Below are 17,720 nucleotides of genomic sequence, written 5' to 3' on the forward strand. Positions count from 1 at the left end.
GTCTTATATATAATTTACGATAATGACAATATCCATGCACGGTGGCTAGTGGAGGATGAACAGATACTGGAACTTAAAGGTTCCTTTCACTCAAGCCTTGGAGCTCAATTGTCATTTATGCTCAGATCTGATATCTTTGTTTAGCTGTTCACAATTTTGTTTTATGTTCGATGTCTGATCCAGGCCCCGTCCACACGGGCAAAAACAATCTTTTCTCCTCCGTTTTCTTTTGATGCGCTTCAGGAATATCTCTGTAAATTGTGAAAACGCATCGAGCTGTAGAAACGCTGTAGTACATATTCAAGGCTAGTTTTTTTCCAAAAAAAAGAGTGAGTGCATCGAGCCTGCGTGCATAAAGCCTGGGCGCTGTATCCAAACATACAGCTGAGGAGGAGAAAGAAATTGTTAAAGCTTTTAGATTGAGCAGAAATTCTTTTTAATGTACAGTTAGTAATTAAATTGACCATGGGGCTGTATTTTAAGATAGAAAAAAAAATACAAATCAAATAAAAACAAAACAAATTCAACGCAATTCTAACATCGCCAAGCTGGCGGGCGCCTGAAACGCAAACTACGTCATTGTTTGCGTTTCAGGCGTCCACACGTCCACACGAATCCTAACTCTGTTCACACCAAACGCGACGGCGCGACACGTTTAAATACAAAGTCAACGTAGAGACGCGAATCAGTTTGTGCCATTTGTCACGGCACAAACCTGCGACAAGATTTGATTGACGGCGCAACATTTTTCCCTGTTTTGCTGAAGTCGAAATATTTGAACTTTGCCGCGGCATTCGCGTGAGACAGCCAATCAGCGTTCACTCCCTGTGGGTAACGTGGGTGAAGTAACGTAAAACAGCCAATCACCGTTCAACTGGCTGGGCCAACCGTTCCCTGCACTCCGCAGTGAACCGCAGCTTGGAGGAGAAAGTGATTGTTGCCGTTTGCGACTCCCGGAGCTCTATATATAATATTTAGGGATGCATCGATACCACTTTTTTACAAACCGATATGAAACCGATACTTTTATTTGTGTACTTGCCGATACCGAGTACCGATACCGATATTTTCTAGATTTGGTCTCTATGAAAGAAGTGCAATTAATTTGAAGGCAGATTTTATTTTTTCCTCTGAAGATTATGTCAAGCCTTTAGTAGGGCTATACAAAATGAACAGAAGGCTATTCCAAGCCAAAAATAAACAGAGCTTTCTGGTTTTAAACAAAAAAAGCCTTCAAAGACAAAAAAAAGTACTTTCCTTTCCACCCCTCGACACCGTAGCATTACAGATCTTACACTCTGCCTTACTCCTGTCGTCATCCTTTATCTTAAAATATGCCCAAATCGCCGACATGACAACCTACTGTTCCGTTATGTCTTTCCGCAGCCAACTTTCACACACAAGCGTTTGGCAGAATCTCCGAGTTTCGGCTCATTATCTCCCCCTAGACATTGAAGTTAGGTAGGACAACTTATCTCCGCATGCGACCGGTTTGATGTAGGTGAGGACATTGTTTTCTGATTTATCTACGCCGTTTTCTAGGTTAACTTTTAATAAAAAGTTGGAGTTAGTCTGAACAGGAAGACCCACACCAGAGCTAAAATTGGTTCAGAAAACCAAAGCTTTTGAAAGGCATTTCAGCTCCACCAACTATACGCGATACCCGTGGATGACGGGATCAACCAAGGAGCAAAAGTAAATTAAATTAAAAGCAAAGGATCAGTCGCCATCAACCACTTCATCCAAAAGGACAGGAGGATGGACTTTGTTTTCAAGTAATGCGATCATCAAAGGATAAGTTATTTAAAACGTATAGGCCGCCGTGCCAACTGGTTTTATTCTGGCCGCCTCTGCCACTGTTTTGTGTATGTTAAGGTTTATTTGGGGAAAACGGTCATTGTGCAGAATTACCAGTATCTGTAAATGTACCAACTCAGCGTTCATTATGCACGGTAAATGTGCATAACATTTCATGTAATGCTGTGCGCTGTATCATGACAGCACGCACACAGCAGCAACAGACTTCAGAACCATGGACAGTGAGAAACTGCAGTGACTGTGTGTGTCCAGCGTGGCTGGAGTCCACTCCACCCAAATATCTATATAATATAATATATACGATATATATAATATCACGGCACAAAGCGGTGTGCGCCTCCGGATTATATTATTAACCATAAACGACGGGCATTCTGACGTCTCTCCCTCTTCCACAACAGGTAGAGACACGCAATGGTGGTTATCTCGGCCGTGGTTGATGAGAATGAATTGGCACCGTTGGCGGGCAAATGATGTTGTGCTACAAAATTTGTCGCTGCACGACAAAGTTCGGCTGACATAACTGCACACATAACTGCACAGCGACAGATTTTGATTTGTCGAGCAGCAAAACTTCAGCGACATCGCGACCAGGCGAAAAATGTGTCTTTTGGTGTGAACGCACAGTAACACGAAAACGCATAGGTCCTATTTTATCTTATCTACCCTGGGACCTGGTTTCAGAAAAGTGCGTTTTCGGGCACTGACAACGCCGGATCCGTCTGGACGGTCGGCCCCAAACGCACATGACTTATGCATTTTGTGTTCCGTGTGGACGGGGGTCCCAGTTTGTACTGGTCCCAGTCCCAACTGACTAAATAACTTTAACATAGACGTCACCAGTAGCCCACTGGCCTACATAAGGCACCATGGGTTGTTGTATAAGTTGGAGTCCGACTCTGTTACGGCAGGACATGTCTCAGCCTGATCTCTCTCTCTCTCTCTCTCTCTCTCTCTCTCTCTCTCTCTCTCCCTCTCTCTCTCTCTCTCTCTCTCTCTCTCTCCTCTCCTCTCTCCTCTCCTCTCTCTCCTCTCTCTCTCTCTCTCTCTCTCTCTCTCTCTCTCTCTCCAGCGTCACAATGGGTCTCCCTCTGAACCCTCCAGCAGACTCTGCTCGCTCGTCCCGCCATGCTCTCTCTCTCATCGCTACAGCTCGCCCACCTGCCTTCATAACCACCATCGCTAGAGAGGTAAGAACCAACTAGCCGATCCCCTGTCTCTACCTCATCACCTGTCTCTATCTCCATCACATGTCTGTCTACATCACCTGTCTCTACCTCATCACTCGTCTCTATCTCCATCACCTGTCTATCTCCATGATCACCTGTCTCTATCTCCATCACCTGTCTCCATCTCCATCACCTGTCTCTACCTCATCACTCGTCTCTACCTCCATCACATGTCTGTCTCCATCACCTGTCTCTATCTCCATCACCTGTCTATCTCCATGATCACCTGTCTCTATCTCCATCACCTGTCTCTATCTCCATCACATGTCTGTCTACATCACCTGTCTCTATCTCCATCACCTGTCTATCTCCATGATCACCTGTCTCCATCTCCATCACCTGTCTCTACCTCATCACTCGTCTCTACCTCCATCACATGTCTGTCTCCATCACCTGTCTCTATCTCCATCACCTGTCTATCTCCATGATCACCTGTCTCTATCTCCATCACCTGTCTCTATCTCCATCACATGTCTGTCTACATCACCTGTCTCTATCTCCATCACCTGTCTATCTCCATGATCACCTGTCTCCATCTCCATCACCTGTCTCTACCTCATCACTCGTCTCTACCTCCATCACATGTCTGTCTCCATCACCTGTCTCTATCTCCATCACCTGTCTATCTCCATGATCACCTGTCTCTATCTCCATCACCTGTCTCTATCTCCATCACATGTCTGTCTACATCACCTGTCTCTATCTCCATCACCTGTCTCTATCTCCATCACCTGTCTCTACCTCATCACTCGTCTCTATCTCCATCACCTGTCTATCTCCATGATCACCTGTCTCTATCTCCATCACCTGTCTCCATCTCCATCACCTGTCTCTACCTCATCACTCGTCTCTACCTCCATCACATGTCTGTCTCCATCACCTGTCTCTATCTCCATCACCTGTCTATCTCCATGATCACCTGTCTCTATCTCCATCACCTGTCTCTATCTCCATCACATGTCTGTCTACATCACCTGTCTCTATCTCCATCACCTGTCTATCTCCATGATCACCTGTCTCCATCTCCATCACCTGTCTCTACCTCATCACTCGTCTCTACCTCCATCACATGTCTGTCTACATCACTCGTCTCTATCTCCATCACATGTCTGTCTACATCACCTGTCTCTATCTCCATCACCTGTCTATCTCCATGATCACCTGTCTCTATCTCCATCACCTGTCTCTATCTCCATCACATGTCTGTCTACATCACCTGTCTCTATCTCCATCACCTGTCTCTATCTCCATCACCTGTCTCTACCTCATCACTCGTCTCTATCTCCATCACCTGTCTCTATCTCCATCACATGTCTGTCTACATCACCTGTCTCCATCTCCATCACCTGTCTATCTCCATGATCACCTGTCTCTATCTCCATCACTCGTCTCTATCTCCATCACATGTCTGTCTACATCACCTGTCTCTACCTCATCACTCGTCTCTATCTCCATCACCTGTCTCCATCTCCATCACCTGTCTCTACCTCATCACTCGTCTCTATCTCCATCACATGTCTGTCTACATCACCTGTCTCTATCTCCATCACCTGTCTCTATCTCCATCACCTGTCTATCTCCATGATCACCTGTCTCTATCTCCATCACCTGTCTCTATCTCCATCACCTGTCTCTACCTCATCACTCGTCTCTATCTTCATCACATGTCTGTCTACATCACCTGTCTCTATCTCCATCACCTGTCTCTATCTCCATCACCTGTCTCCATCTCCATCACCTGTCTCCATCTCCATCACCTGTCTCTATCTCCATCACCTGTCTCTACCTCATCACTCGTCTCTATCTCCATCACATGTCTGTCTACATCACCTGTCTCTATCTCCATCACCTGTCTCTATCTCCATCACCTGTCTATCTCCATCACCTGTCTCTATCTCCATCACCTGTCTCTATCTCCATCACCTGTCTCTACCTCATCACTCGTCTCTATCTCCATCACATGTCTGTCTACATCACCTGTCTCTATCTCCATCACCTGTCTCTATCTCCATCACCTGTCTCTATCTCCATCACCTGTCTCTATCTCCATCACCTGTCTCTATCTCCATCACCTGTCTCTACCTCATCCCCTGTCTATCTACATCACCTGTCTATCTCCATCACCTGTCTATATCTACATCACCTGTCTATCTCCATGATCACCTGTCTCTATCTCCATCACCTGTCTCTGTCTCCATCACCTGTCTATCTCCATCACCTGTCTCTACCTCATCCCCTGTCTTGTGTTGTGTATTCACTATGGGCCATCTTGGTGCTAAACAGAGGAGTGTGGGGGACCTGAAGGCAGATTGGGGGCAGATTCCCCCACACTCACATTTAGCACCCAGAGGGCCACGAGCTGATGAGGTGTGTGATGCACTCTGCTGTGTGTCTCAGGTCCACAGGTTCAATGCTGCCCAGGCGAACTCCCAGTCCCAGCAGAACGTCCACACCAGCACCCTGGCCCGGGCCAAGACAGAGATCCTCAGGGTCATAGACATACTCATAGAGAAGATGCCTGGAGATGTGGTGGATCTACTGGTGGAGGTATAGAATATATGTTATTCTATTGGATCTATCATGCTATATAATATATTTATAGACTAATATCTGATATCATACCAAGTTCTCTTTCTGTTGTCTTTACTCTTCTATCTCCTCCCTTTTTCGCTCTACATACATCCCATCTCTTGTCCTCTCTTCTCTCCCCCTCCTTCTCTCCTCTCTCCCCATCTCTCCCCCTTCTATCCTCTCCTCCCCTCTCCTCCTCTCTCCCCTCTTCCTCCCCCTCTCCTCTAGGTGATGGACATCATCATGTATTGTATTGAGGGTTCACTGGTCAAGAAGAAAGGACTGCAAGAATGCTTCCCTGCTATCTGCAAGTAAGATATCTCCCCCCTCTCTCTCTGTCTCTCACTCACTCACTCACTCACTCACTCTCACTCACTCTCTGTCTTACTGTCTCTCCCTTTGTCTCTCTCTGTCTCTGTCTGTATCTATCTGTCTCCTCTGTTGGTCTTCTATTCATAATGTTGTTGTGCATATATGATGTGTGTGTGTGTGTGTGTGTGTGTGTGTGTGTGTGTGTGTGTGTGTGTGTGTGTGTGTGTGTGTGTGTGTGTGTGTGTGTGTGTGTGTGTGTGTGTGTGTGTGTGTGTGTGTGTGTAGGTTCTACATGGTGGGCTACTGTGACCGTAGCCACCGCATCGCAGTGGGGGCCCGCCAGGGCTCCGTGGCTCTCTACGACGTCAGGACCGGGAAGTGCCAGGTACCCTCCCTACACCTGAGGCCCCATGGTCCCCCTGGGGGCCCCATGGTCCCACTGGGGGCCCCTGGGGGCCCCCCCCCCCCTGGGGTTTGAAAAGGCATCATAAGGGACTCGTCATGGGGCCCCCAGTGGGCCCCACTGGGCCCCATGGTCCCCCTGGGGGCCCCATGGTCCCACTGGGGCCCCATGGTCCCCCTGGGGGCCCCATGACGAGTCCCTTATGAAGCCTTTTCAAACACCTTTTAATCCGTTTACTATTTTACATTATTATTTTATATTACGAAGGCAACCCTTCGTCCAAAGTGACTGACAGTGACTTCACTAACAGGAAGGAGCCGTTAGGGAGCGAGGTGGGGCTGCTCTAGCACGCCTTCAGGTAGACGACCCCGGGGATCGAACCCAGAACCCAACAGCAGGGGGTCGAACCCCCAAGGGGAGCAGGTCTGTCTGGGGGTCACCTGGGGGTCACCTGGGGGTCACCTGGGGGTCACCTGGGGGTCACCCTGCTCAAGGGCTCTGAGGGCCAGGCCAGCCAGTCAGAGTGGACGGAGGGCCACACAGGGCGGAGCCATGCTCTCATTCACACCAGAACCAATGGAATGAGAGCATGACGGCCTGATGGTCACTAGTCTATCACCAGGAGATGACCACAGACAGACAGACAGACAGACACACACACTGTCTGTGATGATGATGATGCCTAACTGTGTGTGGGTGTGTGTGTCTCCTCTTTCTAGAACATCCATGCTCATAAGGGTCCAATCACTGCAGTGTCGTTCGCTCCTGACGGCCGTTACCTAGCAACATACTCCAACCTAGAGAGCCATATCTCCTTCTGGCAGGTAACCAACGCACACACACACAATGTAGACACACACACACACACATACACATAATGTAGACACGCACGCACGCACACGTATTGTAGACAAACACACCCACACACTCACACACAAAACACACGCAAAACACACACACGGAGGTGTAAACCCTGCACGGTAACAGGCAGCTTGTGGGGGCGGTGAGGTTGAGGTGCCTTGCTCAGGACCACCATGTTGTGGATCTCTAACTCCTCCCACTGAGGAGGGGAGCCCTGTAGGACGTCACCAGACACCAATCACAGGCTGGGAATAACAATGCTAGTGAACCACTCTGGCAGTAGACTAGATTTAATTAGAGCATATGTACTGGTAAACTGGTAAATGGTAAACACACACACACACACACACACACACACACACACACACACACATAGACACACGCTCACACTTTCTCAATCAGTCTATCTCTGTTTCATCCATCACTCACACAGCCAGACAGACCAAAAGAAACACACGCACACATAGATACACAGACACAAACACACAAACACACAAACACACACACACACTCACACACTCACTAATGGTATTTACTGTAAGTATAAACCACAGCCGGCTGGACGGCTGCAGTGGTAACGAGCTGGCAGACACTGAGTCTGTCACACACACACAGACGCACACAAGCGCGCACACACACACACACACACACACATGCACTCACGCAGTCAGTCAGTGTCTATCTTCTCTACTTACTCACACACACACACACACACACACACACGCTGTGTGGTCAAGACACTGTTCCATAGGCTGTACCAGTAGTATATAAGTCATTTTCCAATGTAGTATTCCAAACTTCCATATCAGCACTTATAATAGAGGTTTTAGTCCAGTATTAATAAAGGTTTTATCCCAGTATAATACTTAATCTAAAAAAGAACACCAATTTACATTCTTACCCCGTATAATCCCTGATCTCCAGATGAACACCAGTATAAACAGAGTATAACCCAGTGTAATCCCTGATCTCCAGATGAACACCAGTATAAACAGAGTATAACCCAGTATAATCCCTGATCTCCAGATGAACACCAGTATAAAACAGGGTTTAACCCAGTGTAATCCCTGATCTCCAGATCAGATCAGGGAACACCAGTATAACCCAGTATAACTATCCCTCCAGAACACCAGTGTAACCAGTGTAACCCCTGTTTCAGATGAACACCATATACACAGTATAATCCCACCAGATCAACACCAGTATAACCAGCACTAGCGCCATCTCTGGGGGGGCACAAGGTTTCTTGCACCCCCAAAGATAAGGTTGGGGGTGTAAAAACCCCTCAATATTGAAAGGTTCTATCGCAAACACGATAGAACGCGATAGAACGCTGTGCAGCGCGATAGAACGCTGTTCTGCGCTGTGCTGCGATAGCACCCGCCACCTTGCTCCCCCTCTCTCTGCCCCACCAATCGGTCTAAAGCATCGCTGGCAACATTCCTGACATACCAATATATACCAATGGTTGGCAGAGTGCCAAATGATTGACAGGTCAAATATGTCAGGGAGCAGGTCGGGGACATACAAGAAGAGGCAATGTACGTGCATTGTAATGCGACAACATGAACCTTGCCTTTCAAGATGCCGTTTCAAAAGTTAACATATGCCGAGATGCGTTGAAGACGCTTTCCCGATAACGTCCACTCTTAGCGTGCTACGAAGACTCCCACGTTTAGACAAAGTTGTTTACCTCTATAGGCGTGGTTCCCGAACGGTCTCTTAGGAGCCTTCTTAGGAAACACTCCTTACGTCGTTCGTAAATGACGCTGTCCAGAAAGAACGTGCTGAAATCGATTGCTCAGAGATCGATTTTCCATTTCATGCGCAGGTGCATGACAGCGTCCTAAAAAATATTGCAGTCTTTGCGAATAAAACATTGCTCAAAATCCTTCTAGTAGGCCTAAACATTTATTTAACTATGGGCGAACATAGCATAGCCTACACTGATTTTAAAAATATATAGAAAATATATACAGTGGAGGAGATTGAGGCAATTAGGCTACATCCTTAATTACATCTGTCACAGACGTTCAAATTAGGCTATTGATTTTCTGTTTACAAAGGTGTCTGACTTATTATTTATGAATATAGACATTTTTAAATGAAAGCTACATTTTGAATAGTTTATTTAACTTATTATATAATACTGTTTATGCTGAGACTGCTTTGCTTTTTGCTACCTGTCTGTGTGCGGGCTTTGCGCACCGTCAAGGGAAAGAGGCGGTGGTTTAAAAAAGGCTTTTGACCGCTTATTAAGTTCACTCGTTGCTTATAATGGTTTATTCGTTTCCCAGTATAATTTCCTTTCCTTCATTTAGAAGACAGTTTTGTTAATTTTTGAATTGTAAAATTAATACAATAATTTTTTGAAGTTTGGAGTTTTTGAAATGATTGGAAGCGAGTCGAGCTGACCTCGCCTGCTGTACCGTATATGTACTGTACTGTATATTGGTGAAACACAACACTGCCAATGTGGCAGTTCCATGCACAACAGGGATTTCTAAAGGTTACTGTAGTGGCGGCAACTAGTGTCAGGAGCTGTCATCACTACGGTAGAGCTAAGAAGGTTCTACAAGCACTTCAGACCAACCTTACCAACGAACGACGTATGTAAGAGATTCGTAGCAAAGAACATTTCGGGAAACACACATGATGAACTTAGACATAGAACTTAAAGTAGAGGTTACGAATGACATAGCGTTAAGAAGGCTTTAAAAAGGTTTCAGGAAAGCGGGCCCTGATCAATACAATCAGAGAGTCACCAAAAAGGCAGATAGGCGTTTGACTCTTTCCGTAAGCGTGCAGTTTGCACCTGGTTTGCCCCTCCCACTGGACGATGCGAGTGAGCAGTGTGAAGTCAGTTACTTCCATGATTTCTACATTTCTAAATTATTGACTGAAATGTAATTACGCTAGGCCTACTCCCATTTATTCGTGCATGTTTATGGGAAATAAGTTCACCCCCCGCCACTCGTAACACACTTATAAAATAAAATTTGTCAATTGATGGAACGGTTAAATTATACATCACAACCAAAATTTGGAAAAAATCGACAGATAAATACAGATACAGATAAATAATTCATGAACTACTGTTCTGAACCTCAATTCTGAAAGCAGGACTGGAGAAGTGATATAGACTACTTTTTAGTGGAACACATTTGACCGAATTATTTGTGACCCCCCCAATGTTGACCTGAACTTTGTGCCACTGATAACCAGTATAATCCCGGTCTCCAGATGAACACCAGTATAACCCCTCCAGATTAACACCGGTATAAACAGTATAACCCCTCCAGATGAACACCAGTATAACCAGTATAACCCAGAATAACCAGTATAACCCCTCCAGATGAACACCGGTTGTGACATGCTGGCTCAATGGATGTAACAAACTGGGGAGACCAGGCTATCTCAACAATAATCAAGAATTGATTATATAATAAATATAATAAGAAGTGTGGTGCAAGTCAGTATAAATGTAAGTAACCAATAAGGTCATGTGAATATCAGTCCATGTGTTACAAACAAAGGAACAACGGAAATCAAATGCTGGGAGGAGGGAGAAGCAAGGTCTGTTGTCTGGGCAGGCTCTTCATACTGCCGTACCGGTCCACCCCACACCTGTCGACAATCTCCTAATTAGGAGGGAGAGAAACAGGCACAGCAGGGGCAGGGTCAAAGACCCACCTGGGTCAACACATCCCCCCCTTAAAACAGAAGCCCACCTAAATGGGATTCTGTACCAAAGAAACAAACAATCAAAAATAATCGATCAAAATGAATGAATCAATAACCAATCAATCCAAAACAAGTAGAAAAAAACCACCTGTGGGACCTCCTGTCCCACAGCAAGTCCGGGCCTGGAAAAGCACTTTAAGAGGGACAAGTGAGGAGAGAAATAATTTCATGCATGAAGTCAACCACCTATTCCAACAACTCTGGGGCGCAAGACAATGCATCTGCCATTACGTTGTCCACGCCCCGAATGTGGCGAATCTGGATATTGAAGGGCTGCAAAAACAACGGCCAACGCATCAGGTGCTGATTCGGTTTCTGCAATGAGTGTAGAAAAGTTAACGATTGTGATCCGAAAACACCACCACCGGATGAACACCCCCCTAACAGCCGGCCTCACCTCTCCTTGCCCCACCCCCTTTCCCAGGTAGACAACGTAGCCTGCACAAATTCACACTTCGCCAAAATCACTGTTAAGTTAGCTTCCCGAAGCCTCTCAAACAGCGCCGCCAATCTGGACAAATGTATGGCCCAGGTATCACCCACTGTCACAACATCGTCCAAATAAATGGCACAACCCTCCAGCCCAGCTATTACATGATTCATAAGACGTTGGAAGGTAGCGGGTGCATTTCGCAAACCAAAACTCATTACATTGTAAGTATCATTACATTGAGTATAAGCCAGATGGAGTGACAAAAGCAGATACCTCCTGTGCATGCTTTGTTAATGGGATCTGATCCTTTGAGAAGATCCAATTTTGTAAGAAACTTCGCAGCCCCTACACGGTCTATACAGTCCTCTATCCGTGGAAGTGGAAAGGAATCAGGCTTAGTTACCATGTTAACTTTGCAGTAATCTGTGCAGAATCTAAACGTGCTGTCTGGTTTTGCTACCAGCAAGCACGGTGACGCCCAACTGGAGTAGGACGATTTAGCCCATTGTCAATCAAATACTGGACCTCAGTCTCAAGGACTTTCTGTTTGGCCGGTGGGACGCGGTAGAAACGCTGCCTAATTGGCCCAGCATCACCGATATCTATATCGTGCTCCATCACGTTCGTGCATGTCGGTACATTGGAGAATAAAGACGAAAATGACAAAATGAGCGATTTTAGTTCACCCCTCTGTTTCTCAGACATATGCCCCAATAGGCCATCAAGGTTATTCAACACTTCCGAATTTTTCAGTCGTGGCAATAACAGTCATCAGGGCCACCTTCATCCTCTCCACCAGCTGCCCCCACGGAAAAAGACTAAAAAAACGAAGATGTACCCCCGACTGCCAGCGAAGCAGATCCCACAGCATCCCTAGTCACGTCACTCCTGGACGACAGAGAAAAATATGATTTGAATAAATTAACGTGACAAAGCTGAGAAGATTTCTTACGATTTGGTGTTGCGATTACATAGTCTTGATCAGTGACTTGGCAAACAATATCATAAGGGCCAGAAAATTTAGCTTGAAACGGTGAGCCAGGGATTGGCAATAAGGCCAATACTTGATCCCTCGGATTAAACAGTCTCCTCTTGACGTCTCGATCAAAAATCTCCTTCATTCGCGCCTGAGACTTAGCCAGGTTCTTTTTTGCGCACCGCCCGGCCAAAAACAACCTGCGGCGAAAACCATGCATGTAATCAATAAGATTAACCGGTGGTTGCGACTCTTTCAAGCCATCCTTAAGCACGGACAATGGACCGCAAACCTTGTGTGCAAATACAGAATTTCACAGACTTGGACGGCTCGATGGTCACTATTGGTAGTGCTGGCCCACTTGGCCAGACACGATCCCCTGCCAAATTGTTGCCCAAAATGATATGCACTCCCAGTACAGGCAACGCAGGGCGCATGCCGACAATAACCTCCCCCTTCACCAGATCAGAACTAAGATATTGATATTGTGGAGGGGAACAGACATAGTCTGCATTCCCATGCCTCGAATTAGAACAACATTCCTCGTGCTTGACTGCCCTGAGAATGGCAAAACGGACTCGACAATAAGCAGTAGCATGCCCAACAGCGGATTCAGAAAAGCACTGGCCTTCAACAGTACGGCCTGGCACCCCACAGCCTGAACCCCCTTCCAAGGCAGTACCCACCGTAGGGGCTTTGTTCACCTGCTCAACGTTAGGTGTGGGACTTGACTGACGAACATTGGCCACGCATCCAACCCCCTTAGTGGAGTATGGTCTGCTGAAATTTGCCCTACTTGGAAGTTTATTCCATAGTGACGGACAGTCCTTCCAATGACCACTTTCACAGCAATAATGGCACGTTTCAGAATCAGCCTTATTCCTATATGAGGAATCCTGTCTACCCACAAACTGACCACTATTCCCTTGGTAACGAGTTGGGGGACGCTCATCTCGAGTGTGATTGACAGGTCTAGGCTGTGCATAGTCCCTACCTTTATTCCTATGAGTCAAAGTATACTCGTCCGAGAGTACGGCAGCCTCTGCGGCTGTTTTAACCTTGTGCTCATTGATAAGGCAGCCAGATGCTCTGTCACAACGTTTCTAAACTGCTCCAATACCACTAAATCACCCAGTTGTTCCAAGGTTGTTACATTTACTGCGGAACACCAGCGATTAAAATAACCAACATGGTCTCTGGCCACCTCAGAGTACGTTTGCCGTCACCTTTCCTCCAATTTCAAAAACATTGCCTGTAAAACTCTGGCACTTGTTCGTAAGCCCGCAATACCGGTCTTCACCGACTTGTAGCACCTACACTCAACCACTGACAACGCCACAAACGCGTCTTGGGCGCGCCCCACGAGAACTGCTTGTAGAATCAAAGGGTGCTCTGCATCATCCCAGTCCCGGCAATCCCCTCAAAGAGGGAGAAAAAATGTCGGGGTCTCGGTCGTTAAATTTAACCCCAGCTTCAGTACCCCGCATTTTCCCCTCCGCAATCAACTTAAACTTCTCTCTCTGAAGTAGGGCTGCAACTAACGACTATTTTAATAGTCGACTAGTCACCAACTATTGAAACGATTAGTCGACTAATCTGATAATTATTAAATTCTTCTTAAATTTAGCATGAGGTTGCTTTAATTATGTGGCAAATGATAATAAACACAAGAAAGATGGGTACTTCAATGAAATATGCATATTTTATTCTATATATATATATATAACAGAGTTAGTAACTGAATTACTCTATAATAAAAGTAAGTAGTTACCAGGGAAAGTAATTATTTGTGTTACTGTAAAAAAAAAAAGTAGCTTTGTAGATGCGTGTGTCGTTGTGGGATGCTTCATTAAATTAGAGTTGCTTACAATGGATGTCGACAAAGTCTTTGCTCCTGGACATAATGTTCACTTTACATGCACATTCTTGCCTTTGACCTCAATGAATTTGAAGTAGTGCTTATATCTCCACCTTGAAAATGCCAACTTTTCATCGGATTACTCCGGACTCGCCATTTCTGCTTCATCGAATCTGTTTGGTGTTTGTGTGTGCGTGTGGCACGCGTATCCTGGCTTGTGTGTAAAAACACTGGCTCCGATTGGCTACCATGAAACACGACTCTGCCTTAGCCAATCATAATCGCTTATCTCTTTGTTAAACCCAGTCTCCTCACTAGCAGTTTGTGTGTGCAGCCAGGGGTGCGTTCGGATTTCACAGTTTATTCAATGAATTCATAGTAACGCACCGCATTTAACTGTCAGTAACAGTAACAGCGTTGTAACAATGGAAAAATTAATTAGTTAGATTACCCCGTTACTGAAAAAATAACAGCGTTACCTAACGCCGTTATTTTAAACGGCGTTATTACAACCACTGCTCGGATGAAGCGCTGGGAAGGATTTAAGCACACGGTTTCCACACCGCGGGCGCGGTTATCCACCAAGATAATAATTTCATTTGAAAAACAAAACGTATTGGCTTGAATGTTACTTGAATCTTACCAAGGCGAGTCAGACTCTGTTTTGATCAACTGTCCGACGTTTTGTCTGACATTTCAACGACCAATTAATCCAAAATCTCAACTTATCATTTCACCAATTCAACCAATTTAGTGCGGGTCTCCCCCAATTCCAGATAATGTTACTGCCCAGGCAATTCCTACCTGTCAGTACAAACAAAAGACCCCAATCCAAAACAAGTGGAGGAAAAAAAATGTACCTTACCAAATTCCAGAAACAATCCCGGCTGAGCCCCCATATGTGACATGCTGGCTCAATAAACTGGGGAGACCACACCACTATATATATATAGTGGTGCTGTCTCAACAATAATCAAGTATAAACTAGTGGTGGATTTCATGATTTGTTTGAATGAATCAGTTCGCGTCTGTCAGTTCGCCAAGAAGAGTCGTTCATTCATTCGTTCGTTCGTTCACATTTCCGGTAGCGGTGAATCATGATTCTCAGTCACTGAGTCGGTCAGACTCGGCTCCTCCCTCATTCTCATTCTCAAACAATTCACGATCGTGCAATGATGCAAACGGTGATCAATCAACACAACATTAACTAAGCTGAGGAGTGCTTCATGTTAGAATCAGGATGTTGTTGCCCGGCTGACTCTCGTGACTTCTCAGTCCTCGGGTCTTCACCGCTAAACACAGTCAGTGGACGAACGGCACCTCGCGACTCAGCGCACGAACGAGACGAACGGTGACGAACGAGAGCGGGGAATCAGGTCGGTTCGTTCGTTTTAAAGAGTCGTTCGTTCGAACTGATTCGTTCGCGAACGAGCCACCACTAGTATAAACCCCTCCAGATGAACACCAGTATAACCAGTATACCCCCTCCAGATGAACACCAGTATAACCAGTATAACCCCTCCAGATGAACACCAGTATAACCAGTATAACCCCTCCAGATGAACACCAGTACACCCAGTCTAACCAGTGTCCCTCTGCTCCAGATGAACACCAGTACACCCAGTCTAACCAGTATCCCCCTCAGATGAACACCAGTACACCCAGTCTAACCAGTGTCCCCCTGCTCCAGATGAACACCGGCCTGCTGGGCAGCATCGGGATGCTGAACTCGGCCCCCCAGCTGCGCTGCATCAAGACGTACCAGGTGCCCCCGGTGCAGCCCGCCTCCCCCGGCTCCCAGAACCACCTCAAGCTGGCCCGGCTCATCTGGACCTCCAACCGCAACGTCATCCTCATGGCCCACGACGGCAAGGAGCACCGCTTCATGGTCTGAGCGCCTCCTGCCCCAGCCACTTCCTGCCCGGGCCACTTCCTGTTTGGCCCTGAGCTGGTTGGGGTTCTGATGGGCCGTTGGTCTGTGGAGGTTCTAACACCAGGGGGCCGTGAGGTGGACCACCTTTAGTCTGAAGAGTTTAGTGTTAAAGTGGAGATATAATGTATGTACATACTAGAATACTACGCTTTAGTGGTAAGATAAAGGTTTAGATCAAATATATGTATTATTTAGTAGAAACACCAGATAGTTGTGAACTATACAAACCTTTCAACTCTCAAACATTTAGTATTCAAATGGAAACCTTTCAAGGCCTACGTTTGGCGATTAAACATTTAGTTTACTTTATTATCACCAATATTAGATCATTTTGGAAAATGATTTCTTTTGCTCCAAGGCAGTCTGGATTTGAACCAACAACCCGCTACACTTGAGTTGGTTAGGTACATGACCGCCAGCCAGTGCAGGTTTGTTTTACTGTTTGAATCTGATAGTTTGTTCTTCATCCTTCTGGATTGGCTGTAGATGTTTCTTTTTGCTAGGTTACCGTGGTGATGGACCCAAACACACCTGTTTACATTGTTGTTGTGTTTGTGTCATTCCTATTTAAGGGTGGTTGGCTTCAGCCCCCTGAGGTGGATCCAGGAGGTCATGTGATCTGAACCCACCAATAGGGAGCCGCCCCCTCTGGACGAGCCCTGGGGCACTGTGTGATGTGTGTTGTCGTTGTGTATTGCTGTTGTGGTTGATGGTATCAATGTTCCCCTTAATGGTTTCCCAAGCGTTTGTGCAACAGTGTGTGCGTTTGTGTGTGTGTTTTCGAATCCAAAAAGTTAATGTGCCCTACTTTCCAATTCTCTTGTACAATAGACATTTCCTTCATATGAAACGTACAATAAAATGTGTGTGTGTGTGTGTGTGTGTGTGTTTGTATATACACACACAATGGCAGGCACGTGTATTCATCACCACATCGTGTGATGCATTGACGGTTGATTTAGGTGCTGGTCCGTCGCTATGGGAACCAGGAGGGGGACATATCCTGCTAATGAAGCCTGCTAGCCTGCTAATGAAGATGGGTATCAATCGTCCTCCTCCTCCATTCTCTTCACTCTTTTCTCTCTCCGACCTTCACTCCTCCTGCCTCTGGTCCTCTGCTCCTCCCTGCTCTCATCTCTCCTGCTCCTCCTCTCCCCTATCTCCTCCCTTATCTCCTCCCCTATCTCCTCCCTTATCTCCTCCCCTATCTCCTCCTCTCATCTCATCTCCTCCCCTATTTTCTCCCCTAACTCCTCCCCCATCTTCTCAGAGTTGATAGTAAGCCTCTATCACGCTACACACCTTTAAACTCAAGCGTGTCGAAGCTTTTCACACCTCCATTTTATTTACCAGGTTGTCAGCTGGGATTTAGACTTGCGCGGACACACACACACACACACACACACACACACACACACACACACACACACACACACACACACACACACACACACACACACACACACACACACACACACACACACCGGTCTGACTGGATGTAGAGTGGTGATCATCACATCTTCTTTTCCTTCTGAACTAAGAGGGAGTGGAAAGGATCAGAGATGGGGCAGACAGGCAGATG

General features: G+C 46.2%; 1 protein-coding gene across 1 annotated transcript; it reads left to right on the forward strand.

The window, feature by feature from the left end:
* Positions 1 to 2,889: 2,889 nt before the first annotated feature.
* On the forward strand, positions 2,890 to 17,014 carry LOC311374865 (WD repeat-containing protein 7-like). The gene is made up of 6 exons (XM_084490614.1): positions 2,890 to 3,008; positions 5,445 to 5,594; positions 5,847 to 5,929; positions 6,216 to 6,315; positions 7,053 to 7,157; positions 15,896 to 17,014. Exons 1-6 carry the CDS (start codon positions 2,898 to 2,900, stop codon positions 16,097 to 16,099), a joined length of 753 nt encoding a protein of 250 aa, XP_084346740.1. The 5' UTR covers positions 2,890 to 2,897; the 3' UTR covers positions 16,100 to 17,014.
* The last annotated feature ends 706 nt before the right edge of the window (positions 17,015 to 17,720 follow it).

Source organism: Micromesistius poutassou (assembly GCF_964030765.1).
Source record: "Micromesistius poutassou genome assembly, contig: SCAFFOLD_1077, whole genome shotgun sequence".
Taxonomy (NCBI): Eukaryota; Metazoa; Chordata; class Actinopteri; order Gadiformes; family Gadidae; genus Micromesistius; species Micromesistius poutassou.

Coding starts and splice junctions, on each gene's coding strand:
- LOC311374865 (XM_084490614.1), top strand. CDS start 2,898: ATGGGTCTCCCTCTGAACCCTCCAGCAGACTCTGCTCGCTCGTCCCGC. Junction 5,595..5,846: donor TGGTGGATCTACTGGTGGAG/GTATAGAATATA, acceptor CCTCTCCTCTAG/GTGATGGACATCATCATGTA. Junction 7,158..15,895: donor GCCATATCTCCTTCTGGCAG/GTAACCAACGCA, acceptor CCCCTGCTCCAG/ATGAACACCGGCCTGCTGGG.